This window comes from Periplaneta americana, chromosome 1 (genome assembly GCF_040183065.1).
Source record: "Periplaneta americana isolate PAMFEO1 chromosome 1, P.americana_PAMFEO1_priV1, whole genome shotgun sequence".
NCBI lineage: Eukaryota > Metazoa > Arthropoda > Insecta > Blattodea > Blattidae > Periplaneta > Periplaneta americana.
Window position 1 is genome coordinate 211,746,647 of NC_091117.1, and position 17,116 is coordinate 211,763,762.

The following is a 17,116-nucleotide window of genomic DNA, read 5'->3' on the forward strand; positions in this document are numbered from 1 at the left end:
TCGGTTTTTACGAAATACCGGTATTTTCGTTTCGATATAGCAATATATCGATATCGAAATTTTGATTCAATATATCGTATAATATATCGGTTTTCTCATATATTTATCTATTATCATTATCAACAACAACAAGATCCACACTAGACAACTCCGATAATTCCGGAGAGATGGCGCTACTGAAGGTGAACAGTTATATAATTGTGCAACCTCACTCAATACCTTGTTCTAATTGGCTGGACTGGAATTCGAATTCAAACTGTTTAATATGCAGCACCAAATGCAGCGTGTGCGATCGTGAGACAGACGGGAGGTCTATCTACTACTCTTTTAATATTGTTATTAATGTTCTCCAAGGCAGGAGAGCAACTCCCACCCTGAAAGGGAACCGTCTGACCTCAAAACGGGTATCAAAACTTTCATTTCTATATTCTGAAATGGAAAGAGAAACAATAATTTAATACCGATGTGACATTTGTTTACGTCTATGATTTCTATGCACAATCTAGTGCTGACATTCTGTTATCTTATTAAATCTTTTAGTGCATAAAATTCTATCCCTATAATCATCATCATTGTTATTTGGAATGTTGGAGTATAACAATAACTTGCAATGGGAACTTACTATAGAAGGATTGTATCAAATCAACTGTGAAGTTTGTTAGAACTTGTAACATTCTAAATACGGTTTACTTACATTTTAAAATAATTACAAGTTCTGTTTACTTACGTTTAAAACTCATTACGTTGTTAGGTAGAAAACAGCATTATATCTGTGTCCTGGATTGAATCCTATATAACATTAGAATAATTGAATCCTGTTCCAATATCAAATATTCAACCCTGTAGAGTTCACTTAACTCTTTCCCACTATATCATTTAAGCTCCCTTGCCTCCACCATAATTTTGATTTAGGTTAGGGCCTACATCATATGGTATTGAAAATGTATTGTTTATTGTTACAATTTTACATTTATGCTTTTGACTGTTATGATGTTAATTTCAAAGGTAAAAAGGGAATATTAAAATTTAAGTAATTTTATTGTAATATAGTAGGCCTAAAAGTACGCTTGAAAATGCAGTTTGCTTACGGAATAATCGTTCGATATATCGATATATTTTCTGCGATATATATCGTTTATCGAAATTAGGTTTGCAATATATTGCAATATCAATATATCGGTATTTAATTTATTTCCTCCATCACTACTAGGAGCGTTGATTTACAGTATTGCCACAGTCTAGTATATACAGTCACGAAGCTCAGCACGTAGGGAATGTGCATCCTTAGATAGTTGCTAACCACTAGGATCGCTGCTATCGCCTCATCACAGACAATGCGAAATAGTACCGGCACAGTCAATTGTTCCTAGTACCCTCACAACTCAAGCTTCGTGACTGTATACACTAGACTGTGATGTTGTTGCCATTAGTTGAGAGCTGTCATGCTGTCATAGCATAGTCAGTAATCTCCATAGAAGCAAGTTTGGAGAAAAAGATTAAAAAACTATATCGGTATATTAAATCATTATATGATTAGAACAAGTGTGGAACAAATACGGTAAGATTACAGTCCCTGGAATTCAATCTAAGGTAATACTTTTCTAGAGTGCACGGTTCTGTTGTTATTTAGATACTTAAATTGGAGTTTGCTTTCTTTGTAACAAACAGTTGGAGATAGTTGACTTTTCTGTGGTAGATTTTGAAGATTGCTGATTTTGTTTCAAATATGTAGTATGAACTCCCCGACTTTACAATAGTTAAAAATATAAAATTTATAAATTCAAATATTATAGCCACATATATTTAATTATCATTCAATTTAAAGAAAAATTAACATTACAAAAATATCTATTAATTCCACAGCAAACATTGTTGAAGAGAACAGATTTAAGAAATATATGAGATAACAAAATTATGTGTAAATTATTTCCCAATGAACATAATCATAAAATATTAAATTTAACCCACATTGCCAAGATAATAACTATCTCACAGAAACTCAATTATACAATGAACTCTGGTGTTTTCGCAAAAAAATCTCATGCCAAGAAGGCTTTTCAAACAAAATACTTCATTAGCAAATGAAGGGTACACGGGAATAACGATCAAGGTCCATTTTAGAAAGTTTCGAGAAAAACGAATTTTAAAGTTTAAGCACTTAATACTTTGTTATGTGTGTATTTAATAGAAATTGACGTAGTGGAATGTCAAGAACGATGATTTCTTATTACTAGCTAGGCCGCATGATAGTACTTCCTTTCCACTATAAGATAGCATTATTAACTCTATTTCGATTTTTGATGGACCTTGATCATTTTTTCCGTGTACCCTTCAAATGTGATGGTGGATTGATTATAGTTATTATTTTTTCGAAGGTACCAAAGTAACTTGTTAGTTGGGAGGCCAGAGGGAAAAAGAGCTTTAGGGAGGCCGAGACGTAGATGGGAAGATAATATTAAAATGGATTTGAGGGAGGTGGGATATGATGATAGAGAATGGATTAATTTTGCTCAGGATAGGGACCAATGGCGTGCTTATGTGAGGGCGGCAATGAACCTCCGGGTTCCTTAAAAGCCAGTAAGTAAGTAAGTACCAAAGTAACTTTATGCTTTTGAATAACTAGAAAGTTAACAAATTGAGACATCTTTTAACCTAAAACACCTAGCATAGTAGAAGGAATCTTAATACTCTATCTTAATTCTCTTGTTTCCATTTCTTGGAATTGATACCTTCTTCCAGGACTTCGTTGGTGACACTTAAATTGGAATTTGTTCCATAATTATTACTTATTTTAATAAACTAAGAAGAAAGATACTCAGTAGTGTACTAATAATATGTCACATGACATCAATCTCTCTTTCTATTGGCTGAACTGGGGATTGTTGTCATTGTTGTGAATTGTAAGGAGGAGATTGTTGTATTTGCAGTGGACACCAAATTTTTAGTTAGTTTTTTTAGATAGGATCCTGCTGATTCTGCTGCAAACGGTTCATCTTAAGGAAAGATATGCTTATACAGAGCACTTTGCAACAAAAAAGTAAAAAAAAAAAAAAATCACAGAATGAGATTGCTGACGTTGCTATGATGCCCCTCACTTATTCAATGCCCTAGTAGATTCATGCACTTATCCATTCATTCATAATAATAATAATACTTACTTACTTTCTTACTTAGTTACTTACTTACTTACTTACTTACTTACTTACTTACTTACTTACTTACTTACTGGCTTTAAAGGAACCCGGAGGTTCATTGCCGCTCTCACATGAGCCCGCCATTGGTCCCTATCCTGAGCAAGATTAATCCATTCTCTATCATCATATCCTCAAATCCATTTTAATATTATCTTCCCATCTACGTCTCGGACTCCCTAAAGGTCTTTTTCCCTCCGGCCTCCCAACTAACACTCTGTATGCATTTCTGGATTCGCTCTTACGTGCTACATGCCCTGCCACGTCTGGATTTAATGTTCCTAATTATGTCAGGTGAAGAATACAAGGCGTGCCGTTCTGTGTTGTGTAACTTTCTCCATTCTCTTGTAACTTCATCCCTCTTAACCCCAAATATTTTCCTAAGCACCTTATTCTCAAACACCCTTAACCTATGTTCCTCTCTCAAAGTGAGAGTCCAAGTTTCACAACCATACAGAACAACCGGTAATATAATTGTTTCATAAATTCTAACTTTCAGATTTTTTGACAGCAGACTGGATGATAAAAGCTTCTCAACCGAATAATAACAGGCATTTCCCACATTTATTCTGTGTTTAATTTCCTCCCGAGTATCATTCATATTTGTTACTGTTGCTCCAAGATATTTGAACTTCTCCACCTCTTCAAAGGATAAACTTCCAATTTTTATATTTCCTATTCGTACAATATTCTCGTCACGAGACATAACCATATACTTTGTCTTTTCGGGATTTACTTACAAACCTATCTCTTTACTTGCTTCCAGTAAAGTTCCCGTGTTTTCCCTAATCGTTTGTGGATTTTCTCCTAACATATTCACGTCATCCGCATAGACAAGCAGCTGATGTAACCCGTTCAATTCCAAACCCTCTCTGTTATCCTGGACTTTCCTAATGGCATACTCTACAGCAAAGTTAAAAAGTAAAGGTGATAGTGCATCTCCTTGCTTTAGCCCGCAGTGAATTGGAAACGCATCTGACAGAAACGACCTATACGAACTCTGCTGTATGTTTCACTGAGACACATTTTAATTAATCGAACTAGTTTCTTGGGAATACCAAATTTCATTCATAATAATAAGAATATTATTTCACAGACTATATAATTCGTTTGAAATCAACAGTAAATTAATAGTAAGCTTTCATTTTTTACGGATATGTATTAATAAAGCAAATAATGAGTGAAGGTTCGCACTCACCTCGATATGAATAAAAGAAGTAGGGCGTACAGTTGCAGTACTTGAGTGTGTACTTGAGGTGGCATTCGGAAATGCAGTTGTGGTAGAGGTAGCCGCCCAGCCCCATGCTGTTGCCCTCGTCGTGGTACAAGCAGTCGCGCTCCCGCACCGACAGGGTCCTCACGCGCTCCACTGTGTACGTGACCTGCCCGTCTATGTCCACGTACACGGCCTGGCCTGCGGGGATCACCCGCCCGCTCTGCGGGTAGTCGTAGGGATTGTTCGCTATGAACTGCAATTTATTACAACGGATTAGTTTATATTTGCTCACTTTATATATAAAACACTTACATGTGATATATTATAGGGGAGAGTTGCCTTATTTGTACCATTTTACATATTTTATTTTTTCTAATTTTAACTGACAAATGTTGAATCATTTCAATAGCGACATCTTAATTCCTGGTATGTTGGGAGGATTTTCCTAAAAAGAAAAGTTTACTTCAAGTTAACATGAAGTCATGACTTTCAGTTTCCTAAATGTCTGCAATGAGTACAAATTAGGCAACTGGTTTCCTAAATTGTACCATTGGGTTCCTAAATTGTACCACATACAACAGGGCAGTGGCGTAGCGTCAATGTAAGCTAAAAAGCTTAGCTTCCCCAGTTAATAATAATTTCATAATAAACCTGCAGTTTATGAAGAAAATTATTTATTAATTTTAATAGAATTTATATTTACGCGTTAAATATTGTGATGCGGCAGCTCAGGATGATTTGTGATGCAGCAGTAAACAAGAAGCCTGCACACACAGCTTCCAAGCAGACCGGTTTCTTCTGTGTAATCCACCCCGCAGATTTTCCATCCCTTCCTAAGCTACCCTAGTCGCAAGGCTCGCAAAGAAGCTAGCTTTAACATTTAAAATAAGTAGTTTCCGCGTTATCCCTTTTCGTCAGTTGTGTTCAGTTGAAGTGTTAGTGTGCATTGTGGCTGATATAATAAATAATGAGCGAAATAACAGTTCCTGACACTAATTTACTTGAATTTTTTTAGGACAATTGTATTATAAAAACTGACTTACGAACAAAAGTGTGATTTAAAAAACAAATGACCGACTCCCTTGCTGTGAATGAAGGACACAACCAAAAGACAGACGCATACTTACGTAATGATACTAATATTGTGATTTCTCTAAGTATGACAGGGAGTGAGCTAATGCTATACGTATGCGTGTCTATTTGTTAAGAGATATGTGTAAACCGTGAAATCATATTTTATTACGTATCATTTGAGGCCATGCCTTATTGGTGTTACTTACGATGTTCCAACCAATCTTCGACTGCTGACTTGAAATTGACTACTATTTATTTTAAGACTGTATTTTTGTAATACGTTTTCTCATATTGCATGAAAGACAACTTGAGTTAGCTTCCCCTACTCAAAATTTCATGCTACGCCACTGCAACAGGGCATCAAAGTTCTTGCTGTGGATGGTGTCCATCAAACAACAGCACTACTGGCCTTTCTTTGGTAGGGTGGGCGGAGGAAATGAATTGTTGCATCCATTTGACGAACAATTCAGAGTTGATGTAGCCAGTTTCTGAAACTGTAATAATAATGACCAGTGGAGCACCAACAGACAGATCATAATCATGGGAGGAATATATTGATCAGATGCACTGGCACATCGTTGTATTCACTCTTATTTTCTCCGCTCGATATCACACCCACTTCTTTCTTTCCTTTTCTCGCTACGATTTTCTGTGTCTTCTTCTGTACTGTGGAGAAGCCACTTTCGTCCACATTGAAAATTCTCGTGGATTCCAATTTGTATCTTTAACTAATGTTTTCCAGCAGATCGAAGAATTCATAGACACGTTCCTTGTTGAACCCTTTCACTCGAGCCATGGATGTTGCATCTGTCCGCCTACACTATTTGGGATGCCTCGTCAGATAGGCTGTGCATAATACCATTTCTTCAATGCTTGGTCCTTTCCACGATTGAAATTAAGTGGCAGTCCATTTCTCTGAGCTATATCAAAAGCAAGTTTCCTAACATCTGTTGGAGTTAATCCAAATATCATTTATTCAAACTTTAGAATGTGATTTTGAAGTTCATTTTCAATTTTTGCCGAAAATACTGTGGTTCTTCCAAACGATTTCACAACTCCATTAGCAATTACGTTTTTGTTTTTCGCATGTTTTAGTATTGTAGGCTAAGGCAAATTGTACATTCGGGCACATTCATTTATTCCATGATCACCATTCATATATGCAGCAACAGCATGCCATCCTGGAATTAATGTAAAATGAAATTATAATTTGTTACAAAGGAAGAAACTTAAAAACGCCGGAACATGAAATGTGGAAATTGTTAGATTAAACTCTAAATGCATAATTTATTGTGTTTTTGCTATTTTTGTCACAGTAATTTTTATTATTTGTGATGAACGTCTTACATGATTATTTTAAATTCAGAATTGAATGTGTTTTATTTCCTAAAAATAAAAATTACCATATTATATTCATATTGAAATGATTAGAAGTTAATAAATCATAATTGCTGATTTAAATTAGGTATGTTTTTCTTCAAACGGCACTATAATTTCAACCATGTAATGAAAGTTCCCTACATTGTACCGGTACATTATAGGAAACTGAAGCCGGTACAAAATACACAACCTCGCCATATTTTCTTTGTTAAATTCTTGCTGCTTAACGGTTTCTTACTGAAGTCTGTAACTTAATGACAATTACAATATATAAATGTAGTTTTAAATAATACATAGCGTTGGGGAGTTCCACTTACCTTTCGCAAGTAATTGTTTTAGCCAGGTAGCGCAAAAACTAGATTGAAACTACCTAAAACAAGTTTTTTCACTTCACGTCTACACAACACAACCCACAGGTTCCGTCTCTCATAAAATGGAATATTTGTAGATGTAGTTCACAATGTTTGACGTAGATGACAACACTTATCAAGGAACTAATTTTCAAGACGGCGCACAGTGTGTAATTTCAAGCAGCTAGCCGGCCAAAAATCAATTTTCACACCCCATCTTTAATTCTAAATTTTTGTATAGACGTGTTTATAAATCTCCAAGTATAATATCCAAGTGTAGATAGATGCTTACATCTGCTAGGGGACCCTCACAACAGAGCGAAAGTTGCATGTCTGTGATAAGATCATTTATGCTGCAGAGGCGGGCGCGCAGTTTGTATTTGGATGATGCAAAGTGAGGAAGTTAATATAATATTTTCTTTAATATACAGTGTGGATATATTATAAGAAGTATATACTTACAAATAAACTATTCTTTTGCTAAAAATTATTATCTTATTGTCTAGAATAAGTGTCTGAATAAGCATGTGGAGAGAGTCGAAGTTCTATCTCATTACATTATTTTGAGTTGAATTTTAAAAGGTGTAGTCCTCTATCACCTCGCTAAAATTTTGTGGAGATATTCATTATGCTTTTCTGAGCAAGACGTCGTGATTTTTTCCTGCAACCAGATGCCATGCGCTCCGTAATCCGGAGAGCTGTTTTCCAGGTATGGAACAAGAGCGAGAAAAAAGTGAAATTCTCAAATATAATTGAACATTTTGGTCTCAAAGATTACTTTGAAGACATTTTACAGTCAATAAAAACATTAATTAAATTTTTATGCTCGAAAATTCGATTACGGTGGGAAAAATACAGCATGAATTAGAAAATTTTCTTAAAATATAATGTCCTATGTTTGAACCAAGATGCAAAGTCTGAGAATAAAATATATAATACTTTGAAATCTACTAAAAAAAAATTCCAATTTGAGTCTGCCCGTACAAGCATTCGTGGACGTCCACATAAACTTTTCGGAGAACTGAGCGAAAGATCAAAACGGAAAAAATTTAGTCCACTTTTTGGAGAAAGATCACCAGAAGAAAAGCTTTCTGCTGCCCATATGAGTTTCAGAACTTCTAGGAAAAGAGATGCGGCCAATATTGTAGGAGAGCTTTTAATTGCATCACTTCAACGTGCGACAAAATCGAGAAAAAAAAAGTGAAAATTGATTTTGCAGGAACGACCAACAATTGTCACCTCATAAGGATTTCGCTTTGATTACTGATTTACAGTTGACCTCTAATCAATATAAAGAATTAAGGAAAATGCAAAATCTTGTAACAGTTAATTTACATCCATCGTTTTATTTATTGCGAAACATTGAAGATAGGATAGGTTCAGGCAGGAAAGGGGACTACTTGTTGGCGTGATAAAACAAAGCAGTCGCAATAAAAATGATGCAAATATCGCAAGAAGATTTTTCAGGGAAGTTTCCACTTTCGCATATATTACGGGAATAGATGGAAATTTAATAAGTGGTTTACACACATGTCAGAAACATTTTTCTTGAGGTTTTGCAATACTGATGAACGGGCATTTGACATGTATGCAAGGGAGACAAGGGAATTATATTTATGCTTGCACAAATAGTATTATATGCCTACAACCTTTCACAAACTCTTGGCTCATGAACAGAAGGTCACATGACACTATTACTCCTCTTGGCAAACTATCTGAGGAAGCCCAGGAAACGAGGAACAAATACTATATTAGACTTTTCAGAGAAGTCTTCGCAAGAAAAACATCAAGAAAGACAGAAATACCGATCTTTTACTGAGGCTACTTATTTCTTTGGACCCTTACATCATCAGCTTAAAGAAATTAAAAAGAGAAAATCGCTGTCGATTTTAATAGTAGTGCTGCTGTTCTCTCCGAGCCTCTATTACTCGGTGCTGCCGAAGGAGAGACTAGCAGCGAGGATACAGATTCTGATGGGGATGCATCTGACATCTGAACGAGTAAGATATGTAGCAATATTCCTTCGTCTTACGCTTTCAATTTTAAGCGCATTCCACATTATGAACATTAATTTATTTTTTCACTCAAATCGATTTTTTTTACAATATTACTAATTTTATTTTCAGTAAAAATAGTTGTTATTTTCATTTTCATTATTGAAAACTTATCTACTTCAATAATTGAAGTTACATACCAAATTTTATGAAAATTGAGCGATTAGTTTTCGAGAAATGATTTTTGGCCGGCTAGACTCGCTAAATTACACACTGTGCGGTGGTACAATTTAGGCAACGGTACAAATTACGCAACTCTCCCCTATATACAGGTGTTCACGAAGAAAGATTATAACTTAGGAATATGTATGATAAGAACTTTCTTGTGTTAAATTTTAACGTACCTTATTAACATGTTTCGACCTATTTTCGGTCATCTTCGGAACTGGTCGTTGTTGGTCTTGGCTCCTCTTGTTTCCTGTGTGGGTGCGTTCGTAGTGTAGAGTCAAAGAGTGTATGTGTTTTGAAATTGAGTTGTGTCTTGAGAATATCGTTGGGGTGTGTTTTCGTGTGTCTGTATATTTCATATTGTTCTAGTGTGTTGAGTTTCTGGCTTTTTGGTTGTATGTGCAGTATGTCCATGTCTGTGTTGATGTCTCTGTATGTGTGGTTGGCATTTGTGATGTGTTCTGCATATGTGGGGGTGTTTTGTAATTTTGTTATGGCTGTGATGTGTTCTTTGTAACGTGTTTGAAATGATGTGCCTGTCTGTCCTATGTAGAAGTTGTTGCAGGTGTTACATTTGAGTTTGTATACGCCTGTGTGGTTGTATTTGTTTGTTTGTGTTGTTTGTGTGTTGAGATGTTTTTGTAGAGTGTTATTTGTTCTGTATGCGATGTTGAAGTTTAATTTCTTGAATGAGGTTGCAATTTTATGTGTGTTTTTGTTTTCGTGTGTTTGTGTGATGTATTTTTTGTGTTCTTGTGTCTGTGTTGTATTCTGCAACAACTTCTACATAAAACAGACAGGCAGATCATTTCAAACACGTTACAAAGAACACATCACAGCCATAACAAAATTACAAAACACCCCCACATATGCAGAACACATCACAAATGCCAACCACACCTACAGAGACATCAACACAGACATGGAAATACTGCACATACAACCAAAAAGTCAGAAACTCAACACACTAGAACAATATGAAATATACAGACACACGAAAACACACCCCAACGATATTCTCAACACACAACTCAATTTCAAAACACATACACTCTTTGACTCTACACTATGAACGCACCCACACAGGAAACAAGAGGCGCCAAGACCAACAACGACCAGTTCCGAAGATGACCGAAAATAGGTCGAAACATGTTAACAAAGTACGTTGAAATTGAACACAAAAAAATTCTTATACATATTCCGAAGTGATTCAGTGTTAAAAGTTGTGTAATCAAGATGTATTATAACTTACTTAGAAATGGCTTTTAAGGAACGCGCAGGTTCATTGCCGCCCTCACATAAGCCCGCCATCGGTCCCTATCCTGAGCAAGATTAATCCAGTCTCTAACGTTCCCACCTCCCTCAAATCCATTTTAATATTATCCTCCCATCTACGTCTCGGCCTCCCTAAAGGTCTTTTTTCCTCCGGTCTCCCAACTAACACTCTATATGCATTTCTGGATTCACCCATACGTGCTACATGTCCTGCCCATCTCAAATGTCTGGATTTTATGTTCCTAATCATTTCAGGTGAAGAATACAATGCGTGCAGTTCTACGTTATGTAACCTTCTCCATTCTCTTGTAACTTCATCCCTCTTAGTCCCAAATATTTTCCTAAGAACCTTATTCTCAAACACCCTTAATCTCTGTTCCTCTCTCAAAGTGAGAGTCCAAGTTTCACAACCATACAGAACAACCGGTAATATAACTGTTTTATAAATTCTAACTTTCAGATTTTTTGGCAACAGACTGGATGACAAAAGCTTCTCAACCGAATAATAACACGAATTTCCCATATTTATTCTGTGTTTAATTTCCTCCCGAGTGTCATTTATATTTGATACTTTTGCTCCAATATATTTGAATTTTTCCACCTCTTCGAAGGCTAAATCTCCAATTCTTATGTTTCCATTCTTAATTTTACTATTGAAATACTTCAAACAAGGTTTTTAATGACGACAAAATCTAAACTTACATCGCAAGTAGATATTCCTCCCTCTCCGCCTGCATTCTTCTATAATGAGTAAAGTAGGCTAACAAGCTCATAAATAGCAGTTAACTTGTTGTGCATTAAAGTAACTTAAATTAAGACCTTATAAAGTAGGAACACAATCTAATATTGTTATTACTTTAATGCAGCGTTTCTCAAACTATGGTCCGCGGACCACCTGTGGTCCTCGAGGTCTGCCCTTGTGGTCCTTCAAAAAAGGCAGAAGAAAAAATCAAATTAAAACGAATTGCGTATCACTCTAGAACTGAAAATCTCAAGAGTTTGGAAATGACACATGGCAATCGCCTTTCATTTTTTCTCTCAGTACTGACATTTTATGAAATTTATTACCCTATCCTTCTACTGACTTCCCACTCTACTCTCAACAACAAAAGAGGGATTTAAAGCACTATGAACGTAGTGTTTCTCGCCATCTTTTCCCTGCACATCTGGTACTGCCCCTGTAACCCAGCCAGGGACCACCCAAATTCATAACAGAGGACCGAACCTTTTCATGTATTGATGACTTTCTTAATAGTTTTGTCGACACCCAGTCTGCACATTGAAATGGTCACGTACTGTACGTCGTACACCAATAATACAACTCTGAGGTCACAATTTGAAAGCTATTTTCCAAGTAAATATGACGAATTTTTATGAGTTCGTGATCACTTTCATTGCGATATTGAAACTAACAAACTTTCATTGAGTGAAAGACAACAGTTAATCGAACTCTTGAATGAGACCGGACTTAAAATCAAATTCCAAGCGGGATGTATGGTTAATTTCTGGATCACATCACAAGTAAAAAGAGAATACAGTGAACTGTACAATGGTGGTTTAGAGACTATAATTCAGTTTGCTTCTACGTATCTGTGTGAGAAAGGGTTTTCATCACTAACCCTAATAAAAAAAGTAGGCTACCGAAATCGACTCTACTGGGTGTTCATTTCAAAGTGTGTCATGACGTCACTGTTGTTGGGTCACCGATTTGAAGCGAGTTTCAGCTTATAAGTTAGAGAAGTTGCCTATTATTTAAGGCGTTCCTCAATCTGAACTTGAGAACGTGTACGGTATAACTTGAACGTCGTAGCAACAGATGGCGGTCTGTACGGTCTGTGTGCTACCATAACCTCTTTCGAACTGTGTTTTGCGCCGGCAAGTCGTACGCAGGGTATTTGTTATCATCGGTTGCGTACGGTAACATTCCACAACACAAATCAAATGCTCCGTGTCCATGTTGACCGTCGAAGTTAATGTCAATAAATACGTAAGTAATCGTCTTAACCCTCTCCCCATATCCTGACAGTACGTATTTCCAAACAGTTCACATTCCTGCCACTACCGGCGTTACCGTACGTATCGGCACGTACTCTTCAGAATGAACGCCGTACTTGCTAGCCAACTTCTCTGCCTCTTAGATTATACACCTGAGCTGCGGAAGTGTAGGAAGATTGAATTCTCTAGGCTCATCAGCTAGCCACACGACGGCATACAGCGAGCCAAGACACATTTTGAACTGAACACCCAGTATGTATGTGACGATCTCCGACTTAAGCTTACCAGCATACATCCAATATATAACAACTGTGTAAGAATCGTTTGTGTAAGGCTCATCCATCTCATGAGTACCAACATTTATTTATTTCTTTTTAGTTAAAAAGTTAAAGATTTTCCAAACTCTAATAAGCATATTGATATTAAAATATAGGTACGGTACTACAAAAATGATAAATTTGCTTTTGAAGGGAACGAGGATAAGGTGGTCCGCGGAACTGTTCTGACTTAAAAAAGTGCTCCCCACTTGAAAAGAGTTTGAGAAACGCTGCTTTAATGTATTTGAATGGAACGCACCGAAAGATACTCACAATAATGCCTGGCAATATATTGGAACCAGGAGGAGCATCGTTCGAAGTGCCGACCTTGAACCTCAGTCCTCCCCACGTTCCATAACTGTTAGTACGCCGAGGACGTAGTTCATCCTCTTCGTCCTTCGCCTCGTAATATGGGGGATACAAGTAGAAGGCACTCGTGTCGTACCATTTCCGTAACCTGGAAACACGAAAACCATAGTCATTAATTAATGTAATTCAAACCAAGACAGTTCTGGCGTCGTGTTAATGAATTCAGGAGTTCATGCAGAACTGAGACTTTTCGTAGAATTGTACATTTAGGCCCGGTTTCTTCAACCTTTGTTAAATTATAACAGGGTGTTATTCCATTTTAACTGTAAACTTAACAGCTGAAGCATTTCTTCAACCACTGTTAGTACTAACAGGCTGTTAAAACCTATGTTAATTTAACTGCCCAATTTTATGCAGTTAAATCATTTAACTCTCTGTTAGCATAGAAGTATCCAATATCGCTGGTGCGTTAGACGCTGAACTTATATATCTGCATTATTTAGAAAATGATATCCATGAATACATAAACAGAGCGGATGATTTCTGTGATTTGACAGACCAGAAGTTCATACAAAAGTATAGGCTATTTTCTGCCAATCCTCACTTTTCGCTTTCGACTTAGATCCGTTTGTTTGTTTATTCTCATTAATTGGTTTATACTGCGAAATAATTTCCAGCAGAAGGTTTCTTTCGAACGAAGAGAAATTAGTCCCACGATTTCTTTTTGTTCCAGTGTTTTCCATTTCATAACAGCAATACCAATATGGCCGCTCCACGCTATTGTGGTACAGACGAGGAAAGAAGCAGAAATCACACCTAAGAGAATAGAAAGACTTCTATCCTCTCTGAATCAAACAACGGAAACAAGCGAGAATAGCAATTGTCAGAGTTCAGAAATCAGAAGTGAGCCTATACTTGGTTATAGGTTATGGTTAATCTCTAGAATCTCTGGTCCTAACAGAGAGTTAACAAACAGAATGTTAAAATGTGAAATGTAAAGTTGAAGAAACGCAATATTTTTAACAGCAATTCATACTTTAACTTACAGTTAATTAACGCTATGTTAGGTGCATTTTAACAAAGGTTGAAGAAACTGGGCCTATAAGTCTTTAATAGTTGATCAGAATACAGAGTAAATTACATTGACAGTCAGCAGTCTTAGCCAAAGTAAGTATTGGTTAGTTTTTTTTTTTTTTTTTTTCCTGGCTTACTTTGTTAGAGATAGATGCCCTTATGAAGTCTTACACATGCAGAAGATCTCTCCAGCGAATAATACTGTTGTACCTTGAATCACTTTTCATATTTTATTTTAATTTCTTTTGAGAAATTAATTTTTTTTAATAAATAATTCTTGAAATAATTATAGAAGAGTCATTTACAACTTCCTACAGGTATTTTCCTGTTTACAAAGCGGCCAACAGAAACGGGTGGGGGAAACCGGAATACGACATAACCACTCGGACGGACAGCTTGATGTCCATTACAGTGAAGATCACATTTGCGGTAACTTTTTTCTACAGAATGACGGTGACTTCGCTGATAAATTGATAATGAGTCAGTTATCAAATTACGTTTCAGTAATGCAAGAGGCTAAGAAGAAGAAGAAGGGAAGATTCCATTTCAGGTTCACAGAATGATGGAGTTCTTGAAAACTTCGGTGATAGAGAAAAAAAATAGTGAAAGGAAGCATGCCACAGTTCACACTAAAGTTAACTGGTTGAAAATTGTTATATAAAACAAAACAGGAAACGTGTATTATTACTAAAATAATAATTATTTTTATTTTTATTTTATTATTAATATTTGTGTGCTGAACAACAGCCAGAGGCCAATTACAGTTCAGCACAATACACAAACAGAAGATACAAAGGTGCAAAAATAAATAAATAATATCTTAAATAAACAAACAACATACATAAATAAAATAGATAACAAGAACAGTAAATACTAATAATCAAAACGAAACTATACCTTAAAAGGATCTAAATTGTGCCCATGCAAATTGGCATATTTTATGCATCTACAGACTGGAGAAAGTGATTTTGAATTTCTGTTATAAACATTTCTTTGAAATCTTAAACCTTTTGTAGGAATACGAAGGCTGATGTTGTTTATGATAGACTCACAATCAATATCACCCTTGATAACTTTGCAAAAAAATTGATAATCAAGATTTTGAAGTCTAGAATAAAGGCTACAACAGTTAAAATATTTACAGGTAATCTCATAGTTAAAGTCAGAGGAATTGGGTATAAATCGAAAAGCACATAAGGAAATAAATTTTCTTTGAATATTTTCCAATTTAACCGAATCAGTTGAAGTAATGGAATTCCAGGCTACAGATGCATATTCAAGTTTTATATCGAACCAAAGTAAAGTATAGAATTAATAGACTCTGGAGTAGAAAAAGAATAAGTTATTGACCTTATTAAACCAAGCATTCTTATTGAATGATTATAAATATATTGAACATGATCGTGAAAGTATAATTTAGAATCGAGTAATACACCAAGATCTTTAATAGAATTTTTCCTAATAATACAGACGTTATTAAGAGAATAATTAAATTTTAAATCTTATTTTTTTAATAATAATAATAATAATAATAATAATAATAATAATAATAACTTAGAAAAATATTAAGAATGGAAATGTCGATAGATTCTATGATTCTAATAGTTCAATTCATAGTCAAAAGTTTCCTAATTTCGCAACACTAAAAAGAATTCATCAGTTTAATCAGTAAGAAATCTGTGCACGTAGAAACTGGGAATCATTGAAAAAGTTAAAATAAAATACTATACAGTTAGTTTGCTGCAGCGAGACCTATCAAAGGAACATATTATTCTGCATTGAAATACTATTATTTTAGAAACGAGTTTATTGAGTTGGGCGACGCGAATTATTATGAAGTTCACTACAAGAGAATAGTTCTGCGGAGACCAGGAAAGTTGTAGCCGGAGTACAGTCGGAACAGATCAACAGTTTTCCTTCGATTACTGTCAAGACTGACAAATAGTCCATACTTATCCTGTATATTTGAAAGGTTCATAGTGGGCCAAGCACCATTTACTAAAACCGTAGAAAACAAGGGTTAAAATGAAGTTATTACCATAATTCAATGGAAACATATAACAAGTAATATAAAGTATACACATTAAAACTAAATGATATATCAATCTTCATTAAACTATGGTGTTCACTTAACTTTAATAAATGGCGCTTGGCCCACTATGGCTCTGAACCCTTTATTTCCCGTTGAAATTTCTAGACTTCAACGATGATTATTTTGAACACAATCATTTAACCATTGTACGTCCCAAAATGTATGATAGTCTACCGGTTTCTCCTATTGAAAATAACATCCCGCACTGTAAGTAATCGTCAGCATTATGGTTTTTGTGAGATAATTGGTCGGTTTTTCCAAGTATTGTTAGAAAATTTAACGACTGTTAAACTCTAAACAGTTCGTTAATTAATAAAATTGTATGTTTTCAACAACAGTTTGGTTTAACAGATTGTTAACTGTATTTTAATTTTAAATGGTAGGATTTCGGGCAGTTAACTCGTTTAACAGTTAGTTAAATATGGCCGATGTCTCCACAGCTGTTCGAACAGAAGTTGCGAAATTAATATTTTGTGTCTCTCTGTAGGGAATGTTTAGCATATGACTGGTAATATAACATTTAATAAAAATACTTTGGACTGTTTAAATACATCAGTGTTATTTTATTTCTTTCGTATTTCGTATCCATAATAGCAATGAGGAAATATAACCTTACTTTGT

At 35.4% G+C, this 17,116-nt stretch overlaps 1 protein-coding gene across 1 annotated transcript in view; it reads right to left on the reverse strand.

Annotated features, from left to right (window-relative positions):
* Positions 1-739: 739 nt before the first annotated feature.
* Positions 740-17,116, reverse strand: part of LOC138696054 (sodium channel protein Nach-like) — a 29,962-nt gene continuing 13,585 nt past the window's right edge. The window contains exons 5-7 of the mRNA XM_069820602.1: positions 13,294-13,477; positions 4,390-4,660; positions 740-789 (exon numbers count right to left, since the gene is read on the reverse strand). Of these exons, the coding sequence (XP_069676703.1) occupies positions 740-789; positions 4,390-4,660; positions 13,294-13,477 (505 nt within the window). The remainder of the gene's footprint in view (positions 790-4,389; positions 4,661-13,293; positions 13,478-17,116) is intronic.